The sequence below is a fragment of the Coccinella septempunctata genome, chromosome X (genome assembly GCF_907165205.1).
Source record: "Coccinella septempunctata chromosome X, icCocSept1.1, whole genome shotgun sequence".
Taxonomy (NCBI): domain Eukaryota; kingdom Metazoa; phylum Arthropoda; class Insecta; order Coleoptera; family Coccinellidae; genus Coccinella; species Coccinella septempunctata.
This window is the reverse complement of record NC_058198.1, coordinates 2,962,375-2,984,198: the sequence shown is the minus strand read 5'-3', so window position 1 is coordinate 2,984,198 and position 21,824 is coordinate 2,962,375. Positions and strand designations below refer to the sequence as shown.

Here is a 21,824-nt window from a genome sequence, read left to right as displayed (position 1 = left end):
CAAGCGACTTTGAGCCTTATGACCATGTACATTAGGCAACTTTAGATTCAGAGCAAACGAAAATGATTTTGAGGTTATTAACTGGTATTTTTTTGGTACTTTTTTAATTAGTCCAATTTGAACTTGATTTATCGATAAAACAAGGGATTTCAACGAATCGATAGCTATTCGTCGGATAGGTACTATTAATCAGAATCGATATGATGATATTCATCTGCGCATGTCAACTCTTCTATTCTTGACAACCATATGGGTACCTCGAACAGAGCCCTTAGGTACCTCAGAGAAGGAAAGTTATGATAACTAATTCCTACTTTCTGAGAATTTGATGGAAGGAATAATATATTACCAATCGGCCAATCAGAACGAATATTCATTGATGACGTGACATTTCACGCATGCGTAACATTTTTTTTTTAAATGAACAATAAAACGAAAATTTCTGAACTTTTTCATTTAGTATTTTCTAATTCAACCTTAAGTATCGTTGAAAATGTTTTTATGAAGCAACTGAGTACATAAAAATTCTGATGAATTAATCAAATTTTCACATTCGGTTCAAGAAAATTGTTTGAAATGTTTGCTTTGGAGTTTAATGTAATATTTTTTTTGTTCGGTCAGTTGAATTATCGAGTAAAAGTTAGAATGTACCCCCCTCCATGACTCATGCGCACCTTTGATATCTCATGAATTATTGAGCAAACCCCTCTTCTGAATCAGAAAGGTGTTGAATTATACGGTATTATGTGCTGTATACATGCGCGTTCATATGATATTTCAGCATATAACATGAATGTAAATGCTGCGGCACAAACTATCAATACTTTTTTTTCCGCGATTAAATAATCCTATGTTTTTCTTAGCTTAATCTATTTGTGATGAGGACAAAATGAAATATTCAAATGACAAGCTCTTCAGATGTTGTCGCAGTCGCACATGGTATAAGGGGTTGAAAACATTTTCAACCCTGTATGCAATTTTCGAAACAATCGATTGAACTGCTTGACCTTTGTATTTTTATTTCGCGGAGATTGAAACAGAATTTTTATTAGTGTGTCATCATTCGGAATCGAATTTGATATTTTGATTTTCAGCCTATAATCCCTAATTTTCCTTTATGAATATGTAACACTTGATTTTCTGCCAGTGGCGTAGCGAAAATTGTGAAGGTTCTACTACAACAATGCTTGGAAAAACTATTGAGAATCTTTTTGTGGTTTATATCATCAATATTTCATTCGATATGATTGTAATCCTAGACAAACAATATGAACGTGATGAGTCTACTATAAGTTTTTTTTATTTTTTATTGTCTTATCACAATAATATTCACCAAACAATTACATATAATTATAATGATAATATCAATTTCGATTAACACTCTTATGGACACAACATATTCAATTATATTCTAACAATATATTTTGAAAGATTTTTCTCAACCTTTTCTTAACCGACGCCTATGGTGAGAAAAATAAAGAAACAAGTGGCTCGGTGACCAGTGTCGTCATCTAGCTCTCATTTTTGGAAACTACCTGACATTTGGTTCATTCACTTATCAAACCAACAAATGAAATGTCATATTTGTAACGAAAGCTCAATTTGGCAGAGCATTAAGATTCCAAATTTTATTTTGATAAGAATTCCTCATTCATTCTCAAACAAGTTACCTTCTTCCTATTGTGTAAAGTTCAATAGATATAATGGACTCAGACGAAGAATCATTCGATGATGTGGACTCAGGTAATGAATCTAGTGGTGATGATGTTGATTTTCCTATGGAAGTAGAAGTTTCTAATCAAAGAGAAAAACAGAATGATTCTGATGATTATCCCTATGAAGTACTTTCAACAGAGGAAATAGTGCAGCATATGGTGGATTGCATAAAAGAAGTGAACAATGTGGTAGAGGTAAGTCCCATTTTCTTTGAAATCTTCTTTATTTATAACCTACATTCCACAGATTCCAACCACCACCACAAGAATATTGTTGAATTATTTCCGATGGGACAAGGAAAAATTAATGGAAAGATTTTATGATGGGGATCAGGATAAACTTTTCTCTGAAGCAAGGGTTGTCAATCCTTTCACCAAGTTCAATATTAGTTCCATAAAAAAGGTATGGTAGCATTTCATTTTATTATTCGATCATAATGTTTTTGTATTTTCAATCAATGTTATTCTGTTTTTGTAGCCAGTAAAAAGGTCAGGAAGTAGTACAGAAGAATGTGAAATCTGCTTTACAATACTTCCACATTCTGTAAGTACATAAAATATTCATCAGTTCCATGTGTAGTAATAATGTTGTTTATTTTTTTTTCTGGTACTTTGTATCAACTGCATATCCTTCAGCCTCATAATCAGAATTTTCTGAGAAACATCTAGTTCTGATAGTTTTATGTGCCAGAACATTTGTTTTATAAGAACTTTGAAATGATAATTTTAAAAAGATGGAAAAATTATTGAGCCCATTGATATTTTGATGCTTGCACTGAAATTTTATTCAAGGAATTATAGTCCAGTTGAACTCTGGAGTTTATTCGCTTATATTAGACAACTGAAAAATATATGCATGTCACTAGATTTTTATTTCAAGTTCATAAACAGTAGATAAAGTGATAGAACCAAAATTAAATACATGTATACCAAGAAACAAGTTCAAACGAAAGAGAATCATGTTCAAAAGATAGAGAATCATGTTCAAAAATCGACGTAAGCATTAATATTATTGAATGTAATGTTTGCGACATCCCAATTCCGTTTACTTTCTCGGGGTGTAGCATGATCAAATCTGATTTGAGATGAAATAAAAAAAAAATAAGCAACATTTTAACAAATTGTTTATTTCAACACCAATGCTCATTGCGATTCATCCAAGGCAAAAAAATAAAATTGATTTTTTCCCATTTCATCAGCATATGACCGGCTTGGAATGTGGACATAGATTTTGCACACATTGTTGGAGCGAATATTTGACAACCAAAATAATGGAAGAAGGTGTAGGTCAAACAATTGCCTGTGCAGCACACGGTTGTGATATTTTGGTTGATGATGCTAGTGTTATGAGACTTGTGAGGGATTCTAAAGTGAGACTCAAGTACCAACATCTCATCACTAATAGTTTTGTTGAAGTAAGTCAACATTCTGTATGTTTTCCTGCGAACAAAAGATTTCATTATTGTTGTTTCAGTGTAATCGTCTCTTACGTTGGTGTCCCACTCCAGATTGTAACAATGCGATCAAAGTCCAATATGTAGAGCCACACAAGGTGACTTGCAAGTGCAATCATACATTCTGCTTTTCTTGTGGCGAAAACTGGCACGATCCTGTCAAGTGTCACTTGTTGCGCAAGTGGATCAAAAAATGTGATGACGACTCTGAAACGAGTAATTGGATAGCAGCTAACACTAAGGAATGTCCTAAATGTAATGTCACAATTGAGAAAGATGGAGGTTGTAACCACATGGTGTGTAAGAATCAGAACTGTAAAGCCGATTTCTGCTGGGTATGTCTTGGACCCTGGGAGCCCCATGGGAGTTCCTGGTACAACTGTAACAGGTAAATACAGATTTTGTTGGCAATTAACTGTGACTTGCTGAATTGTTCTTCCTCTAAAAAATATTTTACGATACTTCACCCTGTAAAATTTCCAGGTATGATGAAGACGAAGCCAAAGCTGCTAGAGACGCCCAGGAAAAATCCAGATCAGCATTGCAACGGTACCTGTTTTATTGTAATCGCTACATGAATCACATGGCATCCTTAAAATTCGAACACAAACTATACGCTTCTGTGAAGGAGAAAATGGAAGAAATGCAGCAACATAACATGAGTTGGATCGAAGTACAATTCCTAAAGAAAGCAGTGGACATTCTGTGTCAATGTCGACAGACCTTGATGTACACATATGTTTTTGCCTATTACTTGCAAAAAAATAACCAGTCTGTGATTTTTGAAGACAACCAAAAAGATTTGGAAAGCGCTACAGAAACGTTATCTGAGTATTTGGAGAGGGATATAACGTCTGAAAATTTGGCTGGAATCAAACAAAAGGTTCAAGATAAGTACAGGTAAGTGTTGGTAGTATAATGTATAATTTTTTTATGCTTGAAAATACATGATTCAACGTCAGCTATTCTTACCTAATTCTGGGTTAATTTGAATTAAATAATTTTCAGATATTGTGACAGCCGTCGGAAGGTTTTACTGGAACATGTACATGAAGGATACGAAAAGGAATGGTGGGATTACAATGAATAAATATGTAAATACATAAATATCCAGTTTCAACTGAAAAGGTCAATTGTATGTATATAAAAAGACCTGTTCAGCTCAAAACTACATGAATCCTTTGATTAAATAAAGTTATTTTGCGGTTTTGTCTCGTTGATGTAGAAATTTATTATACTAGGTGATTTCTAGATTACACAGATATGCTGAGGAAACGTTTCAAAATTCGTAAAAATGCAAAATACACATTGGTTTGAATAAATTCGCTTTTTTCCATTAAAAAATATAGTGTGTCTTGTTGATGAAAAAATGTTTTAGGAATCACCAGTATGCACAAAAAAAAATTATTACTTATTTTACTGACTTATAAAACACATGTTTGGAAATAATTTCACATTGAATAAAACTTTCTTCATCTTACCATAAGACCAAACTTCAAATGAAGATTTATTGAAGGATTAAGGACAATTAAATGAACTTTAAATTTACTGTTTTTTATTCATGTAAATTATTCCATTTTTTCATGATGAAATTTATTTTATTTTTCCTTGATTAAAAATGGCTTTAAAATTCCTTTCAAATGTAATTTCATGTTCAGTTTTGTTTATCGATGAGTTTCAAGGTATAAGACGATCTTTTGAATTTTGTTTTGTAATAGAACATAATATTGCCCATATTTGTAACATAGATATATTTGTGTAAAAAATAGAAAATATTTAATTTTATAAGCTGAAAGAGTATTGATGAAGTAAAATATTAAAAAAATTAATTTAACTTATGTAGCAAAAATCATCATAATGAATAATATCTGTTCAACTCCAGATATATATCTGGATAACAGGGTGCTCAGGTTAATTATTATTAGTCTATAAAACCCATTGTATGGTGCAATTATTTTTTATAATAAAAGTCGCTTAATTTCAATAATTATCAATTTGTTAGAGCTTCGGTATAACTGTAGTGATTATGATTTGTTAGGAACAATATTCAAATGAAAGCTACTTATTTTTTGATTGTGAAAAGCTTTAATCAAGCATCGTCTACTGATTTAGATTGTTGCTTCTGTTAGTAGGACTTTAATTTATTATTTCATCTCATTATAAGTTATTCAGAATGTGATTGTACAGATTATAAGTTAATAAAAGATTAATGAGTTTTCTATTCATTATATTTATGCCCAAACCAACTTCCGCCAAAATGGAATTTTCAGAAATGTGTTTGAAGTGTTGATGACCGAAGTCTGAATTTTTAATTTTAGTTCAGCTGGATGGGAAGTCTACTTTTTTTTACCAGCTAATCTGGCATTGTTAACGCACAACAACCCTTTTTAAATAAAAAGGGTTGTTTTTTGAAACAAAAATTAATTCCATGTAATGGGCTTTGTTCTAAGGGGTAGGGGAGCAATTCCCAGAATTAGAGGAAGTGTTAGGTGAAAATTCGAACAAAAATCATCATACCATTTCAGAAAAGATTATGGAAAATCTGGTGGGAAAACCAATCTGGTGGGAAACCCAACATTCATCTCATTGAGGGTTGAAAATAGAAGAAAAAAAATCATATTTTTTATCCATCTCGTAAAAATACGAAAATTTGTAAATCAGTTTGCGTATTCTTGAAAAACAGTCTTATTCCACGCAGTCTTCATTGACATTCGTTAATGTATCGAGAAAGAGAACTATAACAAATATAATCCATAAATATTCGAAGAAATATCTTTTAAACATCATCGTCATAATTTACTCTCATCTACCTGGTGAGAAACAAAGGAATATCGATAAAATTCTGATATTATCGGCATGAATTTGTAGATATCATTCTTGTTGAATAAATATAGTCATTTACGATTTTCTTACGCGTTTGATCTACGCAATTGAAGATCCAGGATGTCCAAGTTGAAATGGTTTATAAATCTTCTAATATGACCTAATGGATCAGTGCTAAAATTGCAGCAAGCAATTACTTTTTACTTGTATAATGGCGGTTTTTGAGTGAATCAGCGGTGTTTTTGCTGCTGTTAACTTGATAAGTGAACAAGTAAGCTATATTATTCATTATAAATTAGTGATTGTAGCTGTGATCACAAACGAAATCCCCAGTTGATCACAAATTTCATTGGCAACCTTTTACAGAAGTCATTACTACAGTAGATATGTATATGGTAGTTCGTTGGAAATCAACGTTTTCAAAATAAACAAATTGAGTTTAAAAACCCACCATTAACTACCTACACAACTATTTTAACAATTTGACAGCCCAGTGTCCTATCAGATGTAAGTAGCTAATAACGATTTACAAAGAAAAGGGGCTATAAAGACCTTGCTTGTGTCGAGTCTAGTTAACCAAATAGGATAAACCGTTTTAAAGATATAATGTACTCTTACCATTGTTAAACAATGACTCCGACCACTCTATGAGTGTCTTGCCGAAATAGCTATGCTTTGAAGTGGCGCGTTTTGCTTGTTTTTCCGAAATATCAGAAGTGGAAAATTTGAAATTTTCATGCGAGTTTCTCATCGAAGAAGGTGCAACTCTTCCAGACCCCACCTTCAACCCAACTAGTATGACCGAGTAAGTAAAGTGTCGAACAGATCTTTCAGTGAAAAAAAAATCTAGTTTAAAGAAGCCCCATTGTGGGAATTCGGATTCTGAATAAAAAAAACATCAGAAGACATTAGAAACAATAAAGTACCTGAATCAGTTTAGAGGAAAGCATCTGACGAATTGACTATTCGAATATATCGATGTTGTCTTGAAAGAATATACGTATATCGACAAAAATCAGCGAATTTTCATTGAATGTCTTATGTTTTCAGTGTTCCTGGTGATGAAATTTCTATAGTTTAGATATTTCTTGCATTGTAATTCAGAATTCCTTCATCAAAGCCATTCATATATAAAACCATGGGATTAATTCGACTATTTTAAATAAATAATCCATCCCCGTTAATTGACGATTCACGATATGAATTTCCAATGATTCTGGGTAAAATTTCAAATTACGGAAGCGGCTTGTTCTGTGGAAATTTTTAATTAATTTCAAGATTCAATCCTCGAATTGTGAGTGTGTATATTTTGACGTAGTGGATGAGTAACCGTCATGATCTTAAATGATCTAAATTGTTTATGGAATAAACGATGAGACACTAAATGGGACTTGGACATCCTATTATCGGAGTCGCTTCGTATTTATTCTGATTTAATAGTCAATGGACGTTCTTCGAGTACCTATCTTCTTCATCTTCAAGCCTTTAAGCATCATCGAAACGATGGGGTTGAAATGATTTCATCAATATTCTACCAGCACAAATTTCGAAAGAGACTAGGGAGACAGAACTAAATTTGAACTCGAATTCAACAAAAATGAGTCATACAAAAAATTATTTACTTTCTCCTAGGAACAAGAGTGCAAAAATTATTGGAAATAATTGAACAAAAATGGCATCCCCCAAAGCTTTCAACTGCCCTATCAGGTTGAAAGAGATAATCAGATATACAGGTTGAGTCAGTCTATGACTCGTACAAATATTTCACAACATTAGATTGTAGTGATTATAGTCTCAGTAGTCTCACAGATTTAGCTAGTTATTCTGAAGGTAATTTTGTTTTTCCAGGGTTGGCACAGCTCATTATGAAAACTTAAAATGGCTATATCTTTTTATAAGGGCCGAATCGGATAAAATGGTATAGGGAAAAGGTGTTTCTTTTGACCTCAAGAATCTACTGTTAAAACTTTTGTACGAGTTGAAGACTCGCCCTGTATAGAAGTATCGATGAAAGAATGAATGTCTGTACCTTCGATTTTAGTGTTATCATGTTATTTTCAAGTTTTTTATCAAATAAGAAATAACTCATCCAATATAACTGCAGTGTTAGAATAACAGCTCACAGAAAAACTATACTGAAATCGTCAGCTCATCCACTGTGGCTTTATAAAACGTTTCAATTATCTGAGTTATCCACTCTTATCCAGGTCTTCATTTGTTCACATTTTTTTTGTCTTCCAAGCAGATATACGTGTATAATGCGTTTTCAACTTATTGCAATTAGCAGCTGCATAAAGTTATCTTATGCGGAAATTTTACACCCTTCACGGTTTAATGTTTCAAAAATGATTATTTTTATCTTATTAGCCGGTACATTTCTCTAGGAATACTGCCTGGCGATTAATTCCACTCAATGGTGTCATTGTTCTTTCACTGCGTTTAAATGATGCGACAAAACACCTTCATACATTAGGGTTTGGGAAATTTCATATACCATCCACCAATTTGCGTCTGCCCAGAAGGCGTTTGTGAAATATTCGGTAGGCATGGAACAATGTGTGAAAATTGAAATTTTGCGTCCCTTCATCAAAGAGAAAATATCTTTCAGAGGCAGCAGAAGCACCTACACCAAACACTTGTTCGGTATACCGTATTTCTACAGTAAGTTGCATTCAATATTATACAACAACAATATTTATAACTTTAGCTGTCTATTGGTCTACTCTGGAAATTATTCTAATGATCGCTGAAGAGGCTATAGTGACAACGAAACACATTTCAATTGAAAATTTTCATCGATTATTTATCCGCCACATAAATTCGATATTCCGAAAGAAACCTGCACCAATTTTACTCGTTTTATGAAATCTACTTGTTTTGGCAAAGTGCAATGAATACAAAGGCAAATAACAAAAAACATCAGTTGAGAAATTTCGTATTATTTACTTCAACTTTAACTGACGAAAATACTACACACCGATCGATAAAACGAAAATTAAAAGATGCTAAAATAGTTTGCTGAGAAAAAATAAAATCAATTGGTTTGGCGCTTACCAAAATCGAAAAACTGTCGAAAATCCAGCTCCCCGAAGGCCTATGGATGCAATAATTGTCATTCGTTGCGTTAACGGAAATAGAACGAAATTGAAATGTATTTTCGTAATTCAATTGATGATTTGTTTGGAAGAAATGTACCGGCCAGTGGTGTTGATATGATTGGAAGATGAGCTGAACTAGCGTTCACGAATAGTAGGCGTTTTCAGCTTCCAGTTAGTACCTATGTTTAATTATTTATCAACTTGGTCAACAGTAAGATTGTTAGGACTAGGAGGTATATATACTTCTGGATGTTCATTTAATTCAGTCATCTGTGGCGGTTGCTAGCAGCCCTGCAGACTGTGTCAAACATCCTAATCTCTGAGGTGAGTACGATATTGATATAACTGAAATTCCATCTATTTTCGAAATCGTTCAAGGCTTGCCCAACACTCTCTCGCGAATTTCGAAAACGAATTGCTTTCACTTTTCATCAGAATATTGTTTGTCCACGCTTTTAAATTCGCCATATACTGTCGTAATCCACACGTGCGAAACCAATTTCTATTTCGACTCGTATATCGGAGACGACTAACAATAAATGATATTCAAGGAAATTTAATAACCGAAAATCGACCAAGTCAAGATCGCCAGCTTTCTCTATCAATTTTTTTCTCTTCGATCGCAATTTTTCACGTGTATCATCAGCGGCTCCATTCGAATTATGCGTGTAGACCAAGATATATATAAATTATTCATTTTAAATTCTATTTTTAATCGATATTCACGTCAAAAATAATTTGGAGAACATCTTAAAACGATCTGGGTATTTCTACTTTTCATAATATAAAGCGGTTAATGAATAAAGTACCCATTTTAAATTTGAATGAAAACAGAACTCCGACAGGCGTCTATAGGGTTTTCTATAGTCTGGAGATGAAATATAAAATTGTTATGTCCCTGATTTGGCCCTTCTCCTTACTCAGATTTAAATATACATACATTTTTTTACTGATTTCATGTTCAATTTCCCACAGCTTAAATCACGTTCGAAATTGGTTACATTTGAATCTATAAAATTTTGAATCTTCAGCAATTATCGACGAAGTTTCGAATAACATCAGAGGAGACTGCTGAAATACTTTTTCACTATCAGCGTGTAGGATTCAGTTTCCTAAATGTATCATTCATTATGAGAGAGTATACATTTCACGATAAATGCCAACATTATTTGTAAATATAATCATCAATATGCGATAATTAACTAGTAATAGGATTTGACATACATGATACATGTAGGTATGGAGAATATTTTGTGAGTTTACTCAAATTCATTCATTGTATGCTCTCTCTGCTTGGAAGGTTCTGAATCGTTTTTATTTTTACGAGACAATGGGTAGACACGATACAGAAATTCCGTTTGTGTAACACCAATTTCAGTTGCTTCGACTACATATATTGAAACAATGTTTTCAACACAACCATTCTGTTGATTGAGTCAGTTCTAACCAGTTGGAATCAATTTTGTCGTACACATTGTAATGATTCACTTAAGCGATGTGGGTTGACAATTATGGAAATGTTTTTTATTATAATACCGTAAACAAAAAGATTTTTCCTTAATCATAATATTTTTTATCAAATTTTAACGTTATATCTCACAAATTTGCCTCAGATTTATTTTTCACTGGAATGAAATCTACTAAATAGAAATGATACCGAAAAAAATTAAGTGAACAGTGTCGGAATATAAGAAAAAACTTCAAAAACCCGATTGAGGATTGCCATCGGAGCATAAAAAGATGAATCATACTCAATGTGTATACTACATACTTTACGTCATCTCAATAAAATCATTTTCACTGGAAAGAGACTGCAAAATTCGCTTTTAAGAAGAAAATTATTGGTGCGAAGTAGCTGAAATGTATAAATGCGCATCGAACCAATTAAAGCAGATTATTGTCACTGTATTTTAATTAAGCCATTTTTAATATAATTGTTTGCCTCGTAAACGATACAGATGTTCGGTCTCTACACTCACTTGGAAATGTCTGAGGTTGATCTTTATAACAACTGTAAAACGAGCGTTCGAAAAAAATCCTCGACGAGTATAGACTAGGGTGTTTTTATCTTTAAATAGTGCTCATATCAACCATTAGGAAACTAAATTATAAAAAAAAGGCAAATTTGAAAAAAAACTGAACTATAACTCAAAAAGATAGTCACAATTACTGGTTATCATCCTACATAGCCCACTTGATGAATTTTTTTGGAGGCATAATTATGTAGCATGCTAAAAACTAGATAACACCATAACAACTATTAGCAGGTTGGAAAATATCACGAAGAATGAAAAATATATCGGACAAACAAGGAAATGCTGTAATAGATAGATAGTGAATAAAACGCAAAAATAATCATTTTCGAGTAGTTTCTGAAAGTGTTACATAGGTATATTCGCCATGCGCAAGTTTCATTTGTGTGAAGGGTACAGTAACGTAAAGTCTCGGGTTCGAGGCTCGTTAGGGTCGTAAATTTATTTTTTCAATTGTGATAAACCGTTGAATTCACAGACTTTTTTCTTTATAATTTTATGGTAGACTGAGGGTAACAAGTGCGAGCAAATTATATCATTTATATTTAGGTCTATAGGATTCACTCAGTGGAAGTTAATTAGTTTCGAATCAGTCGAAATTGAGAAGGAAGAAACAATCGTTCATTCCCCTTCCTTATCTCATTCCACTAACAAACATGCAGTTTGTCCCGAGTATCAAGAACGGTCGGGGGGGAGCTTTTTAGTAATTCTCTTTTCAACTTGAGCTGCGCTGATATCGTTAAAAAGTTCATATACAGGGTGTCCCACGATTAATGGGAATAAATCCGGTTCAGTACCTATGGAGACATGCGCGGAAACCCTTAGTTGAAGAGTTAGGTTGCTTCAAAGACGAAGACTTGATTTTATGGATTTATTGAATTTTTTCAGAGGGGCAGAGATAAATAAATGAAATTCTTCAAACAGAGATGTACCTAGGACTCAATTATTCACCGATCACTTATAGCTATACAGAGGGATGAAATCAGCAACCCTTCTTTATTTTCCACCATATTTTCAGGCTCATCAAAAAATATGTATAGAAATGACGAAAATTTTTTTTCTGGAAGCCTGTGAAAAGGTAAAAATCAAAAAGTGTTGTCGATTTCACCCCTCCCTAGCTACGAGGGATGAGTGAGAAAATTTTGAGGTTCTGAACCTATATCCAAATTCATTCCCATTAATCCTGGGACATCCTGTATTGACCCATGAAAAAACACGTTTAAATTATTATTATCCAAATAGCACCAATATTAAGAAGAGCTTTTGCCAGTTTATTGTAGATCCTTTTGTGCGAATCAGTTCGAAGTAAAGCAAGAAAATGAAATTTGTGCTAAAGGTTGAAGATTCACGATAACACTAATGTCTTTTCTGCTAATACCCTACCTCCATCAAAGAAGGGGATGATTATCAAAGTACTAAAAGACTAATTGTTGTAGACATCGATTTGTTCGGTACCTATCAAGACAGTCCGAAGTCTTATCTCAGTCCTAAGCTTGTCGTGCAAGAAACCGAAGTTTGTTCTGTTAGTTTTAACTCAACGTGATAAAGTTGGTGTTGTTAGAGCGAAGAGATTGCTGACTATTTGAGAGCAAATTTCGGTACCCGTTCCCACACACGTCTCCCGAGCAAACACGAAAATATTTCCAGGAACATTGGCTGAAAGGTAAAAATGCACGTTACAAAACAATAATAAAGGTCAGTGAGAAAATTCACTGAAACGCAAAATTGAAACTCCGCCTTTGGAGGAAGCTGACAATGAGGAAAATATCACCAATTGGAAGCTTTACCCATTGAACTGTGCTTATTCCATTCATCCCAGTTCTTCAAGGAACGAACTATTTAAATATCGACCATTGCCAACCTTAGTTTAGTTTATAACTTCGACATCCTGACGGTTACCGTATACAAATCTCGGTCAACTTTGAAGGTGATGAGCGGATTTTTCAATAATCCTGGCGTTTTTTAGTGCTTTCGATGTTTCGCAGTGAAAGGAGGATGTCAGTTCGTTTTTTTCCAATTTAGTGTTTTCATTTTGGCTTTCCTTCGTACATTTTGTTCGATAGAAAAATTTTCAAGTGACTTTCGATCAACTTCAATACTTCTGAAGTAAGTTTCGTTTGATGACAATCACTGTTAAACGATTATTTGTTATTGAATTGCTTGTGTATGTATGATCACTGAAGAATCATTGATTTGATTGATTATTGCAGGATTCAAATTGAAAAAGTTTTGGTTTTTGCGCACATGCACAACAATCAACAACTATGATTTATACGAATATTTCTTGAATTAACGTTTGTTTACGATTAATTTTCGAAACAGCAAATAATTAAAGTTTCCCTGTAGTCATCCAGATACTGAAATATTTCAATGAGATAAAATTCAGTCATTTATAGGGTTTGCAAGCAATTAAGGTCCATTATGAAATTGTTTAAGGGCTCATTATGTTTACTATCACTGTGTACCACCTAAGGTAATAAGATAACTTTTAACTGTATCTCCGAGTAGAAGCAATACTCAAAATCGAACTTCAAAAACTGAAACTGAGCATTACTTATATAAAAATTATGATGTAAATTTATATTAATATATGAATTAATTTCATTTGCAAATATTATACTGGAACAATTTCAGCAAAGAGTTGTATGATGAAGTATTCAGTGTGATTTCATTAGATGCGTTATAGAGCAAAATAAATAAATAGTTCCTTTAAATTTGGATTTGGAATTTCGAGAGAAAATTTTGTTGTATTACATATTCAATTTAGGATATCTTTCATAAGTGCAAATCGTAATTTGGACTATGATTAAATCAAAAATAAAATCATTAATATATCATCCTCTATTTTGTTTACCTTCAGTCTCGCGAAGACTTTATTTTCAGAGGAATTCTGCCAATACACCATGCGAAATTGCCAAGAAATCGATAGATCAATTTAATTTCTCAAAATATCCGTTTCAAGTGTCACCAAATGGCAGGATATGAAAATATTATTGTTTTTTCGAATAAATGTAATTTCTCAGACATATCAATATACTAAGTGAAGTGAAATATCAAAATAACAAAAAATTTCGAGGATGTATACTGAATTGAATTTATTTATGATCAAAATGGTAATTCGATAATTCCTCAAAAAAATTGTTTCCGACACCACGAATCCTAAGGGAATTCTAGCCACTTAGCGTCTGGTAATTTTCCCATCTACAACTTTTCCACTGTTGGTTGGAGGATCATCTACTCCATTAAAACTCGATTTATTTTTGGAGTATAAGTATAATTGATGTTAAATACATCCAGGTTCTTAGAATTGCGAAAGAAAAATGCAATGGTATTGCGAAAAATATATAACCTATCTGTGAAAACTATTCTCAATAAAGTCAAATATTCGAAAAAAATAAATGATCGACTTCAGACTGATTGAAAATCTATAAAAAAAAATTGAGGGCAAATATGATGATTAATTCCAGAGTATTGGGATGTTCATGATATGCACATAATCGTAAAACACGAAAATTTTTCGTGCAGAAATCAAAATCGTTCAAGATTTTTTCTTGCATCAGGAGTTTCCCATCAAATATCCTTTTTAAAGTGTTCTCAATGAGTATAGTTTGAATGCACTATAATTAATGCGATTATTCTTGTTGAAAGTGCGTGAGAATCCGCTTCCATTACAGGAATTTTACTATAAGCGTATGGCATCACTCAGAAAATACACGTGAGACAACGAGATTTTTTTTCTCTATTTACCAGAACTCTTAATCTCAAAGCAGTTGATGTGTGAAAAAAATTTACATATTGAAAGAAACAATTTAACTATAATATGAATGCAAGTAGAATAATTTATACTCATTCGAAATGATGACTGGATTATTATGTGTTAGTAATCAAAAATATAATTAGGTTTATTAAGTCCATGGAAAAGATGAAAAAATTGTGAATTTACTCACTGGTAGTTTTGAATTCACCACAGGGCTCCACAGATCTCAACTGAAAAGAAAAATAAAATTAATGAGCGTTTCATACAGGTAGAAAACTAAAGCCCTAACTACACGAGGTGTAGTGCTTTTATATTGCTATTTCTTTATTATTGTGTGAAGGCACAAATAGTGAATGGTTCTGAATCAATGCCAAAAGTGACAATGAATCTGAAGATAAAAATCCCTAGTTAATTAATTAATTAATTTTTCAATGAGGAAATGAAGATATCGTTTAAGCTGTACGATGGGTGTTATTATATACTTTCTATATACCAACATTCATTCATATTATTATTCATGACATAAACCCAATTAGCAATGAAGAGATAAAATGATACAAATGATCAATTTCAAGCTGTCTTGTATAATTTTTAATGATTAACTTCAGATAGACTGAAGTAATATAACTTTATAACGACCTGAAAGCTTATGAATATTTCTTGAAAGCAATATAACTCGAAGCGCAAATATTCTAATTGATTTCCTCGATATTTTATCAATTCAATGGTGCATTTTTTATAATATCATGTTACATATTCTCTTCATTGATATGGAAAGAATTCATAACGTTTTAAATTTCGCGAGCGATAACACATTTGTTACAAGTCGTATTTTTGAATGAAGGAATGAAGTATACACAAGGTGTATCTAAAAACATACCGAGATCCAGAGATTAGTAAGATAATTATCATACAGGGAGCACCCTGTAAATTTACAAATACAGATTGCCCTTAGTGTTCGGTTAATTCAACCCCAAGATTCCTTTCTGTACCAATATTTAGACGGAATTGATGATTACGTCAAGGAAGAGAAAAGAATTGAAACATATTTGTTAAGGGATTAGATAGGTCTACCGCGTGTTACTCTCAAATATTTGAATAGTTATACAGAGAACCGACATGACCTTGTCACACCATTGTCAGCATTTCTTGTGAACAAACAACTTGTGGATATTTCGAATTAATTCGAAATTTCGAACAGCTGACCGTCAGTTTTGATTATTTCCAAAAATAAACCTTCGGTATTTAGCTCGGAAAAAAATAGTCATGAATTCTCGCAGGTCACGTACGGAGATTCCAAAAGAGAAAATAAAAGTAATAAGAATTATATTCGTTGAGAGAATCTAATAAGAGTAAGATCCTCTCAGCAACTCAAAAAATTGTTTTTTGTTAGTCTGGGGTGGGCCAATTCTAGATAACAGGGTTTTGACACTAAAAACTGAGTTTTCAACGGCAGATGCAAAAGATGGGAACATTGATTGTTTCATTAAAATCGGGAAAAAATCCTTCTGTTACCCATCATCGAAATGAATTAATCGGAAGGTTATACAGAAATGCAGAGCGTTTTAAACCCATTATTTATTCCATGGCTAAGGTTACCAATCCATTTTCATCCTCAAGAGAGCTAGAAGAGCAGTATCATTCACTTTTTTTATTGTTTTCAATTATTTACATCTGAATGACATTTCACATTGTGAATTTTATTCGATTAAGGTGATCCTGCATCAAATGAGACAAGCCAAATGCTAATTGATATGAATCTGCCCAAACTGATCAGAAAAAATTAAACCTTCTTGAATTTTTAAACAAAAAGCGCCTTCAGACATGCTGATTCTAAAAGCGAATGCGAAAATGATACTATTTATCCACCATAGTGAGAATTCATGAAAAAATTTTCGTTCACAAGATCTATGTGACCTATTTTCAAAATTTCAGCTTCCTCTAATAGGCCAACCCACCCTGGGACACCCTGTATTTTGTAGGATGATTTCGAATAAAGTGAAATGCGCGAATATACTTGATTGTGTATAAGTACTTAGTAGATTTGTTTAATTCTAGAATAAACAAGTGGATGTATGAAATTAAGTGTCCATTCATAATATAACCAAAAATAAAACTGTATGCAATTCGGATATAAGCGTGGTAGAGCAAAACAAATCGGACTTTCACCGGAGCAACAATGAACAGATACAACTTCCAATGATTACATATTCCCTTTTTTGCATTTTTAAAGTGGAAGTATTCATATTCATACAACGAATCACATTAGAATACACAGAATAATCTTAATCAGGATATCAGAACTGGTTAGGTTTTATTTATACTATCGTAGAAATCCCTGGCATGTTTCTTCTGTTTTACTTCAATGATCCCAATGAAATATAGAACAAACTCTGACAAATAAATCCAAGGTTTGCGTTAATTAGTATAACATATACAGTGTGGACACTATATATCGCTTTGGAGCATTATTAGCTGTTTTGCGACACAGAAATCTGCAAATAATTCACCACTAACATTGCTTCTTTTCTCAAAAATAAAAAATATCTTGATTTTACTCAAAATCATTGAGTGACAATACTTTCACCTACAATCAACCGTTTTTGAAGGTTGGAAATTCAGAAACAACCATTTTGTAATGAACATCCTTGTTGAACTGAGGGATAAAAATATTCTTTATCAACAGTCATGGTTAAATTTACGATTTCTGGCACGCAGTCAGTATATTTCTCAATGTCGATTGTCTTCATAATTAATATTGGCCAAGGTCGAATCTTCTTGGTTTTGAACTTCTATAGGATGGGTCATTCGGATATTCTGCATAAAATCTTTCATATGTTCATGGCTAAGACGTGAAGATAGAGATATTTCAGTGAGGTATTAGGTTTTAATGTCAAAATCCACACCCACTGAGAGATTAATCTGATGCTTTGGCTAGGAAGGAAATAGGCATAATTATAATGATTATTAGGTACTCAGACTACTACGAAGGTAGCCCATTGGAGTTATCTGAGGAGATGTAACATTGTATGGCCTATTGTCTCTTTAAATTCTTCTACCAAAGGTTTTTTCACCTCCAACAGCCATGATGACCTCTGGGTTATACATATATATACACCTCATCATTATCTGCACATCCTCCAATTTCTGGTTCTTCTTTAGAAATTATAACTTCAATTTTGTCACCAACCAAGCATAATTTCCATATTTCTTCCAGAGCATCCATCAATTTTTTCCTCCGCTGTCCCCTCTGACTGTCGCCCCCTGCAGGCCGCTGATCCATCTTTAGTTAGCAGGAAGTAGAAAACCAAACAATCTAAATCGTAGAATGGTAGAAGGTGACATCGACTTAAAAAAGAAGCAAGACTGTGATGTAAAAGACCAAGGTGGAGTACCAAACGGCTGTGGATCCAAGGAGTTAGAGCTCAAGAAGATTGTCGGAGGATCTCTGAAAAACCTACCGGATGTCGAGAAGGGAGCAGTAGAAAAGGCTGACTTCGAAGAGGCAATCGTCCTCACCGGATATGGCAGGTGACTGATTTTTTCACAACTTCCTCAGTTCTCAGTGGTGGAAATAGCAAGAATCGGTGTTCTTCGATATTTCAACAACTTATAGTTCTATCCCTAGGTTCCACTACCTCCTGTTAGCAGTATGCGGCTTCGTGAGCACCTCGGAGGAGATGGACGTCATCTCGATGTCCTTCATCCTGCCGTCAGCCCAGTGCGACTTAAAATTGAACACCCACACCAAGGGCTGGCTCAATTCCATCATTTTCATTGGAATGATGGCAGGGGCCTACGTGTGGGGTTCGGTTGCAGACTCGCTAGGACGTAAGAAGGTGCTGATTGCGATCTCCTTCATGAATGGTCTCTGTATCGTGGCATCTAGTTTCACGCAGACCTTCGAGATATTCATGATATTCAGATTTCTAAATGGGGCGGCGTAAGTATCAAAAAAATTTTTACCGACTATTACTGAGCACCTTTAGCTCTATGATGATTTTTCTGGGAGATACGCGTGTCTAAAATTGACCTTCAAAAATTCTGAAAAATATGGGTTCAGTTGAAAATTCGTAAAGACCTAACGGTTGCACTGAGGTCAATGGAACTTGGAAGCTACTAGCATCTTAGTAATATGGACAAGAAACTTTATACATTGATTGTTGAAAATGAAGGGTCAAAAATTATGGATGGCGTGCATATGTGATTGTTTATTATATGCAGTAAGCCTGAATTGCAATTAATAATCAGTCGCTGATAAAAAGCACTGTATGACCTAGAGCAACACGAACACCTACTGAATTATCACAATAAGAGTATGCATTGACTATATTATTTCTAATGATAAAACTTCGAAGTCAAGCACAAAAAAAAACAACCATTAAACGACTCCAACATCTGACCACCTGCAATCATCGATACCTCTTCCTGCTAATTGTCCCAATCAACTCTTAAAAATGAATGTCTTTTTTACAAATAGTCAAATTCGAGCAATATGTAAAATTTGAAAGTTACCGAATGGGAACATTGAGGATTTTCCATTTAATTTTCAGCAGAAACCCCAGAATTGAAGCAGTTTCATCATTTTGTTGCGTTCGCAGGTCATCAGAATTAGAAACAATCTCCAGCTAAACAGGAAATATGATTTTATCTAAAACGCGTTATGTTAAATCACGTATTTCCTGTCCAAAGGATCATTGTTTACGTTGTCATTCTTTAGTCCGTTGTTGACCTGATGGTGCTTCGTTTTCAATTGGCCAACCAACGATGAGTAAACTAATTGACAGTAAAAAGAATACTTAGTAATGATAAGTTCATTTGAATAATTGCTGATAAGTTAATTTGAGCGCTATAAGTGAAGGATCACAATTTATGGGGGTAGAGAGTATCTACTTACATTCCATAGATCTACCAATATAGGGAAAGGATCTCTCTACCCTCCATCTACCTTAAAATGAGGACCATTCCATATACTCCTGATGAGATATAAATATGATGGCCCCAGTCCAAAATGGACTGGTTGGTTTTACAATTTTTTTTCCTATATTACTCTTCGATGTCAATTTTCAGATTAGGGGGCAGCGGCCCAGTTATATGGTCTTATTTCGCCGAGTTCCAGCCAAAAGTCAAGAGGGGCTCGATGCTTTCCTCCATGGCAGCGTTCTGGACTCTGGGAAACCTATTCGTGGCAGGTCTGGCATGGCTTGTCATCCCCACAGATATTGGTTTCACTTCGGAATCATTCAAATACAACTCGTGGAGGATATTCCTGTTGTTGTGTGCATTTCCGTCGTTCGTGGTAGCTCTTCTTCTGTTCATGTTGCCCGAAAGTCCCAAATTCCTGCTGATGAGAGGCCGGACAAAGGAAGCTCTCGAGGTGTTCCAGGGAATTTACAAGATGAATACTGGAAAATCCAAAGAGGAATATCCAGTGAAAGAGTTGATGGTCGAAGCCACTACGGGCAGGTATAGGAATCCAGCGAAGAAGGCTATCGAGGGAAAATATAAAAACATGTTGCTGGACATCATGGATAACAGTAGGCAGCTCTTCGTGTCCCCAATACTGAGATTCACCATAATCTCTATCACCATAAATTTCACATTCCACATAGGGTGAGTTGAATTTGCAGCTCACATCTCTTTTATACTAATATTCTGTTCTTCTTCAGGTACTATGGTCTGATGATGTGGTTTCCAGAGCTGTTCAATCGTTTCGACGAGTTTTCAAGGGTCCACCCTGGCCAAGACGCCACAGTCTGCCAAGTTACAGACTTTGTCGTCAACCATGGAACGTTGAAAAAAGGCGGCCAATGCAGCGACACTATAGAAAGTGCAGTATTCATGGAATCTTTAATAACTGTAGCAGCAGCTATTCCAAGTAATATTTTAGCTGTCTTAGGAATGGACAGATTTGGTAGGAAATTCTTCTTAGGTAAGTCGTGAAAAGGCTATGTGAATTTCAGTGATTAAGTCTTCGTTTTCAGTCTTTAGTACATTGGCCTCTGGTATATGTGCATCCTCCATGTACTTCGTATATAACAAAACCCAAAATCTGGTTGTATCAGCAACATTCAGCTCTGTTATCTCATGTGGAAATGCAGCATTGGACTGTTTGATTACTGAAATTTTTCCAACAAATCTCAGGTGAGTAACGAAGCATCAGCAACTTTGAAAATAGTTAAACTCCTTTTTTACAGGGCAACTGGCGTGGCCATATCAATGGTAGCAGCTAGATTAGGTGGCATTATCGGTAATATAGTCATTGCCACACTCTTGGACTTGTATTGTCCAGCTCCTACCTTCATCGTGGCAGCGTTATTGATAGGAGGTGGTCTTTTATGTCTGTTTCTACCAAATACAACACGAGAACCGTTATCTTAAATTTATTGTAATTTTAAGTTGCGTTCAATTCAGCGTGTCATCTTACATTTTAAGTATTACTCACATTTGTAGATATAAATTCACAGATATATTATGTATTTTTTATCATCAAACTATATTGAATTTTGTAAGTAGTGGTCTTATTTCAATAAAATAAAGGGATAGTTTCCACTTGACTAGTTGATAAAAATTATATACCAAAACTGTGACAGTGATTTCTGACACTGGAAGAGGCGAAAAGAGAGATTTTGAAAAAAAAAATGTATCACCGAAGTGAATGAGTAGATCTGTACATTATTGTCCTGTGTTACAAGAAAAATAGTGTAATCAGAGACTGATATGTGCACCTTCAAAAAAAGAATATGCTGAAAATCTCAATAAATTGCCATGACTAAGTATTTTTTGTACCCTCAATCCAGAGCATTTTGAAAACAGGCCGAATCAAATAGAAACCTCCACCATTAATAATTTCCTTCTATTCAAGGAATGACAAACGTGAAACAATGGTTTTGGACAAGATTCAATTGTATATTTAGGATGAATACATCCGAATGTACAACACA

General features: G+C 33.9%; 2 protein-coding genes and 2 long non-coding RNA genes across 8 annotated transcripts; 2 read left to right on the top strand and 2 right to left on the bottom strand.

Annotated features, from left to right (window-relative positions):
- The first annotated feature begins 1,543 nt into the window (after nucleotides 1-1,543).
- On the top strand, nucleotides 1,544-5,384 carry LOC123321922 (E3 ubiquitin-protein ligase ariadne-1). Its single transcript, XM_044909724.1, has 7 exons — nucleotides 1,544-1,910; nucleotides 1,963-2,118; nucleotides 2,194-2,259; nucleotides 2,915-3,130; nucleotides 3,190-3,557; nucleotides 3,653-4,069; nucleotides 4,178-5,384. Exons 1-7 carry the CDS (start codon nucleotides 1,704-1,706, stop codon nucleotides 4,257-4,259), a joined length of 1,512 nt encoding a protein of 503 aa, XP_044765659.1. The 5' UTR covers nucleotides 1,544-1,703; the 3' UTR covers nucleotides 4,260-5,384.
- Nucleotides 3,024-15,765, bottom strand: LOC123321924. The gene is made up of 3 exons (XR_006538977.1): nucleotides 15,378-15,765; nucleotides 15,071-15,110; nucleotides 3,024-3,155 (listed from the first exon to the last, which is right to left on the bottom strand). It is a non-coding gene; the product is annotated as an uncharacterized LOC123321924 (long non-coding RNA).
- LOC123321923 lies at nucleotides 3,205-9,185 on the bottom strand. The gene is made up of 2 exons (XR_006538976.1): nucleotides 9,047-9,185; nucleotides 3,205-3,376 (listed from the first exon to the last, which is right to left on the bottom strand). It is a non-coding gene; the product is annotated as an uncharacterized LOC123321923 (long non-coding RNA).
- Nucleotides 6,618-21,437, top strand: LOC123321921 (synaptic vesicle glycoprotein 2B). Of its 5 annotated transcripts, none has more exons than XM_044909720.1 (7): nucleotides 6,618-6,797; nucleotides 18,098-18,411; nucleotides 18,497-18,823; nucleotides 19,951-20,493; nucleotides 20,550-20,812; nucleotides 20,865-21,024; nucleotides 21,078-21,437. In XM_044909720.1, exons 2-7 carry the CDS (start codon nucleotides 18,209-18,211, stop codon nucleotides 21,259-21,261), a joined length of 1,680 nt encoding a protein of 559 aa, XP_044765655.1. In that variant the 5' UTR covers nucleotides 6,618-6,797; nucleotides 18,098-18,208; the 3' UTR covers nucleotides 21,262-21,437. The 5 variants fall into 5 exon arrangements, with proteins under 5 accessions (XP_044765655.1, XP_044765657.1, XP_044765653.1 ...); XM_044909722.1 differs by lacking the exon at nucleotides 6,618-6,797 and adding an exon at nucleotides 8,509-8,653; XM_044909718.1 differs by lacking the exon at nucleotides 6,618-6,797 and adding an exon at nucleotides 9,269-9,414.
- Nucleotides 21,438-21,824: the final 387 nt, after the last annotated feature.

Coding starts and splice junctions, on each gene's coding strand:
- LOC123321922 (XM_044909724.1), top strand. CDS start 1,704: ATGGACTCAGACGAAGAATCATTCGATGATGTGGACTCAGGTAATGAA. Junction 2,119..2,193: donor ATATTAGTTCCATAAAAAAG/GTATGGTAGCAT, acceptor CTGTTTTTGTAG/CCAGTAAAAAGGTCAGGAAG. Junction 3,558..3,652: donor TCCTGGTACAACTGTAACAG/GTAAATACAGAT, acceptor TAAAATTTCCAG/GTATGATGAAGACGAAGCCA.
- LOC123321921 (XM_044909720.1), top strand. CDS start 18,209: ATGGTAGAAGGTGACATCGACTTAAAAAAGAAGCAAGACTGTGATGTA. Junction 18,824..19,950: donor AGATTTCTAAATGGGGCGGC/GTAAGTATCAAA, acceptor GTCAATTTTCAG/ATTAGGGGGCAGCGGCCCAG. Junction 20,813..20,864: donor TGGTAGGAAATTCTTCTTAG/GTAAGTCGTGAA, acceptor CTTCGTTTTCAG/TCTTTAGTACATTGGCCTCT.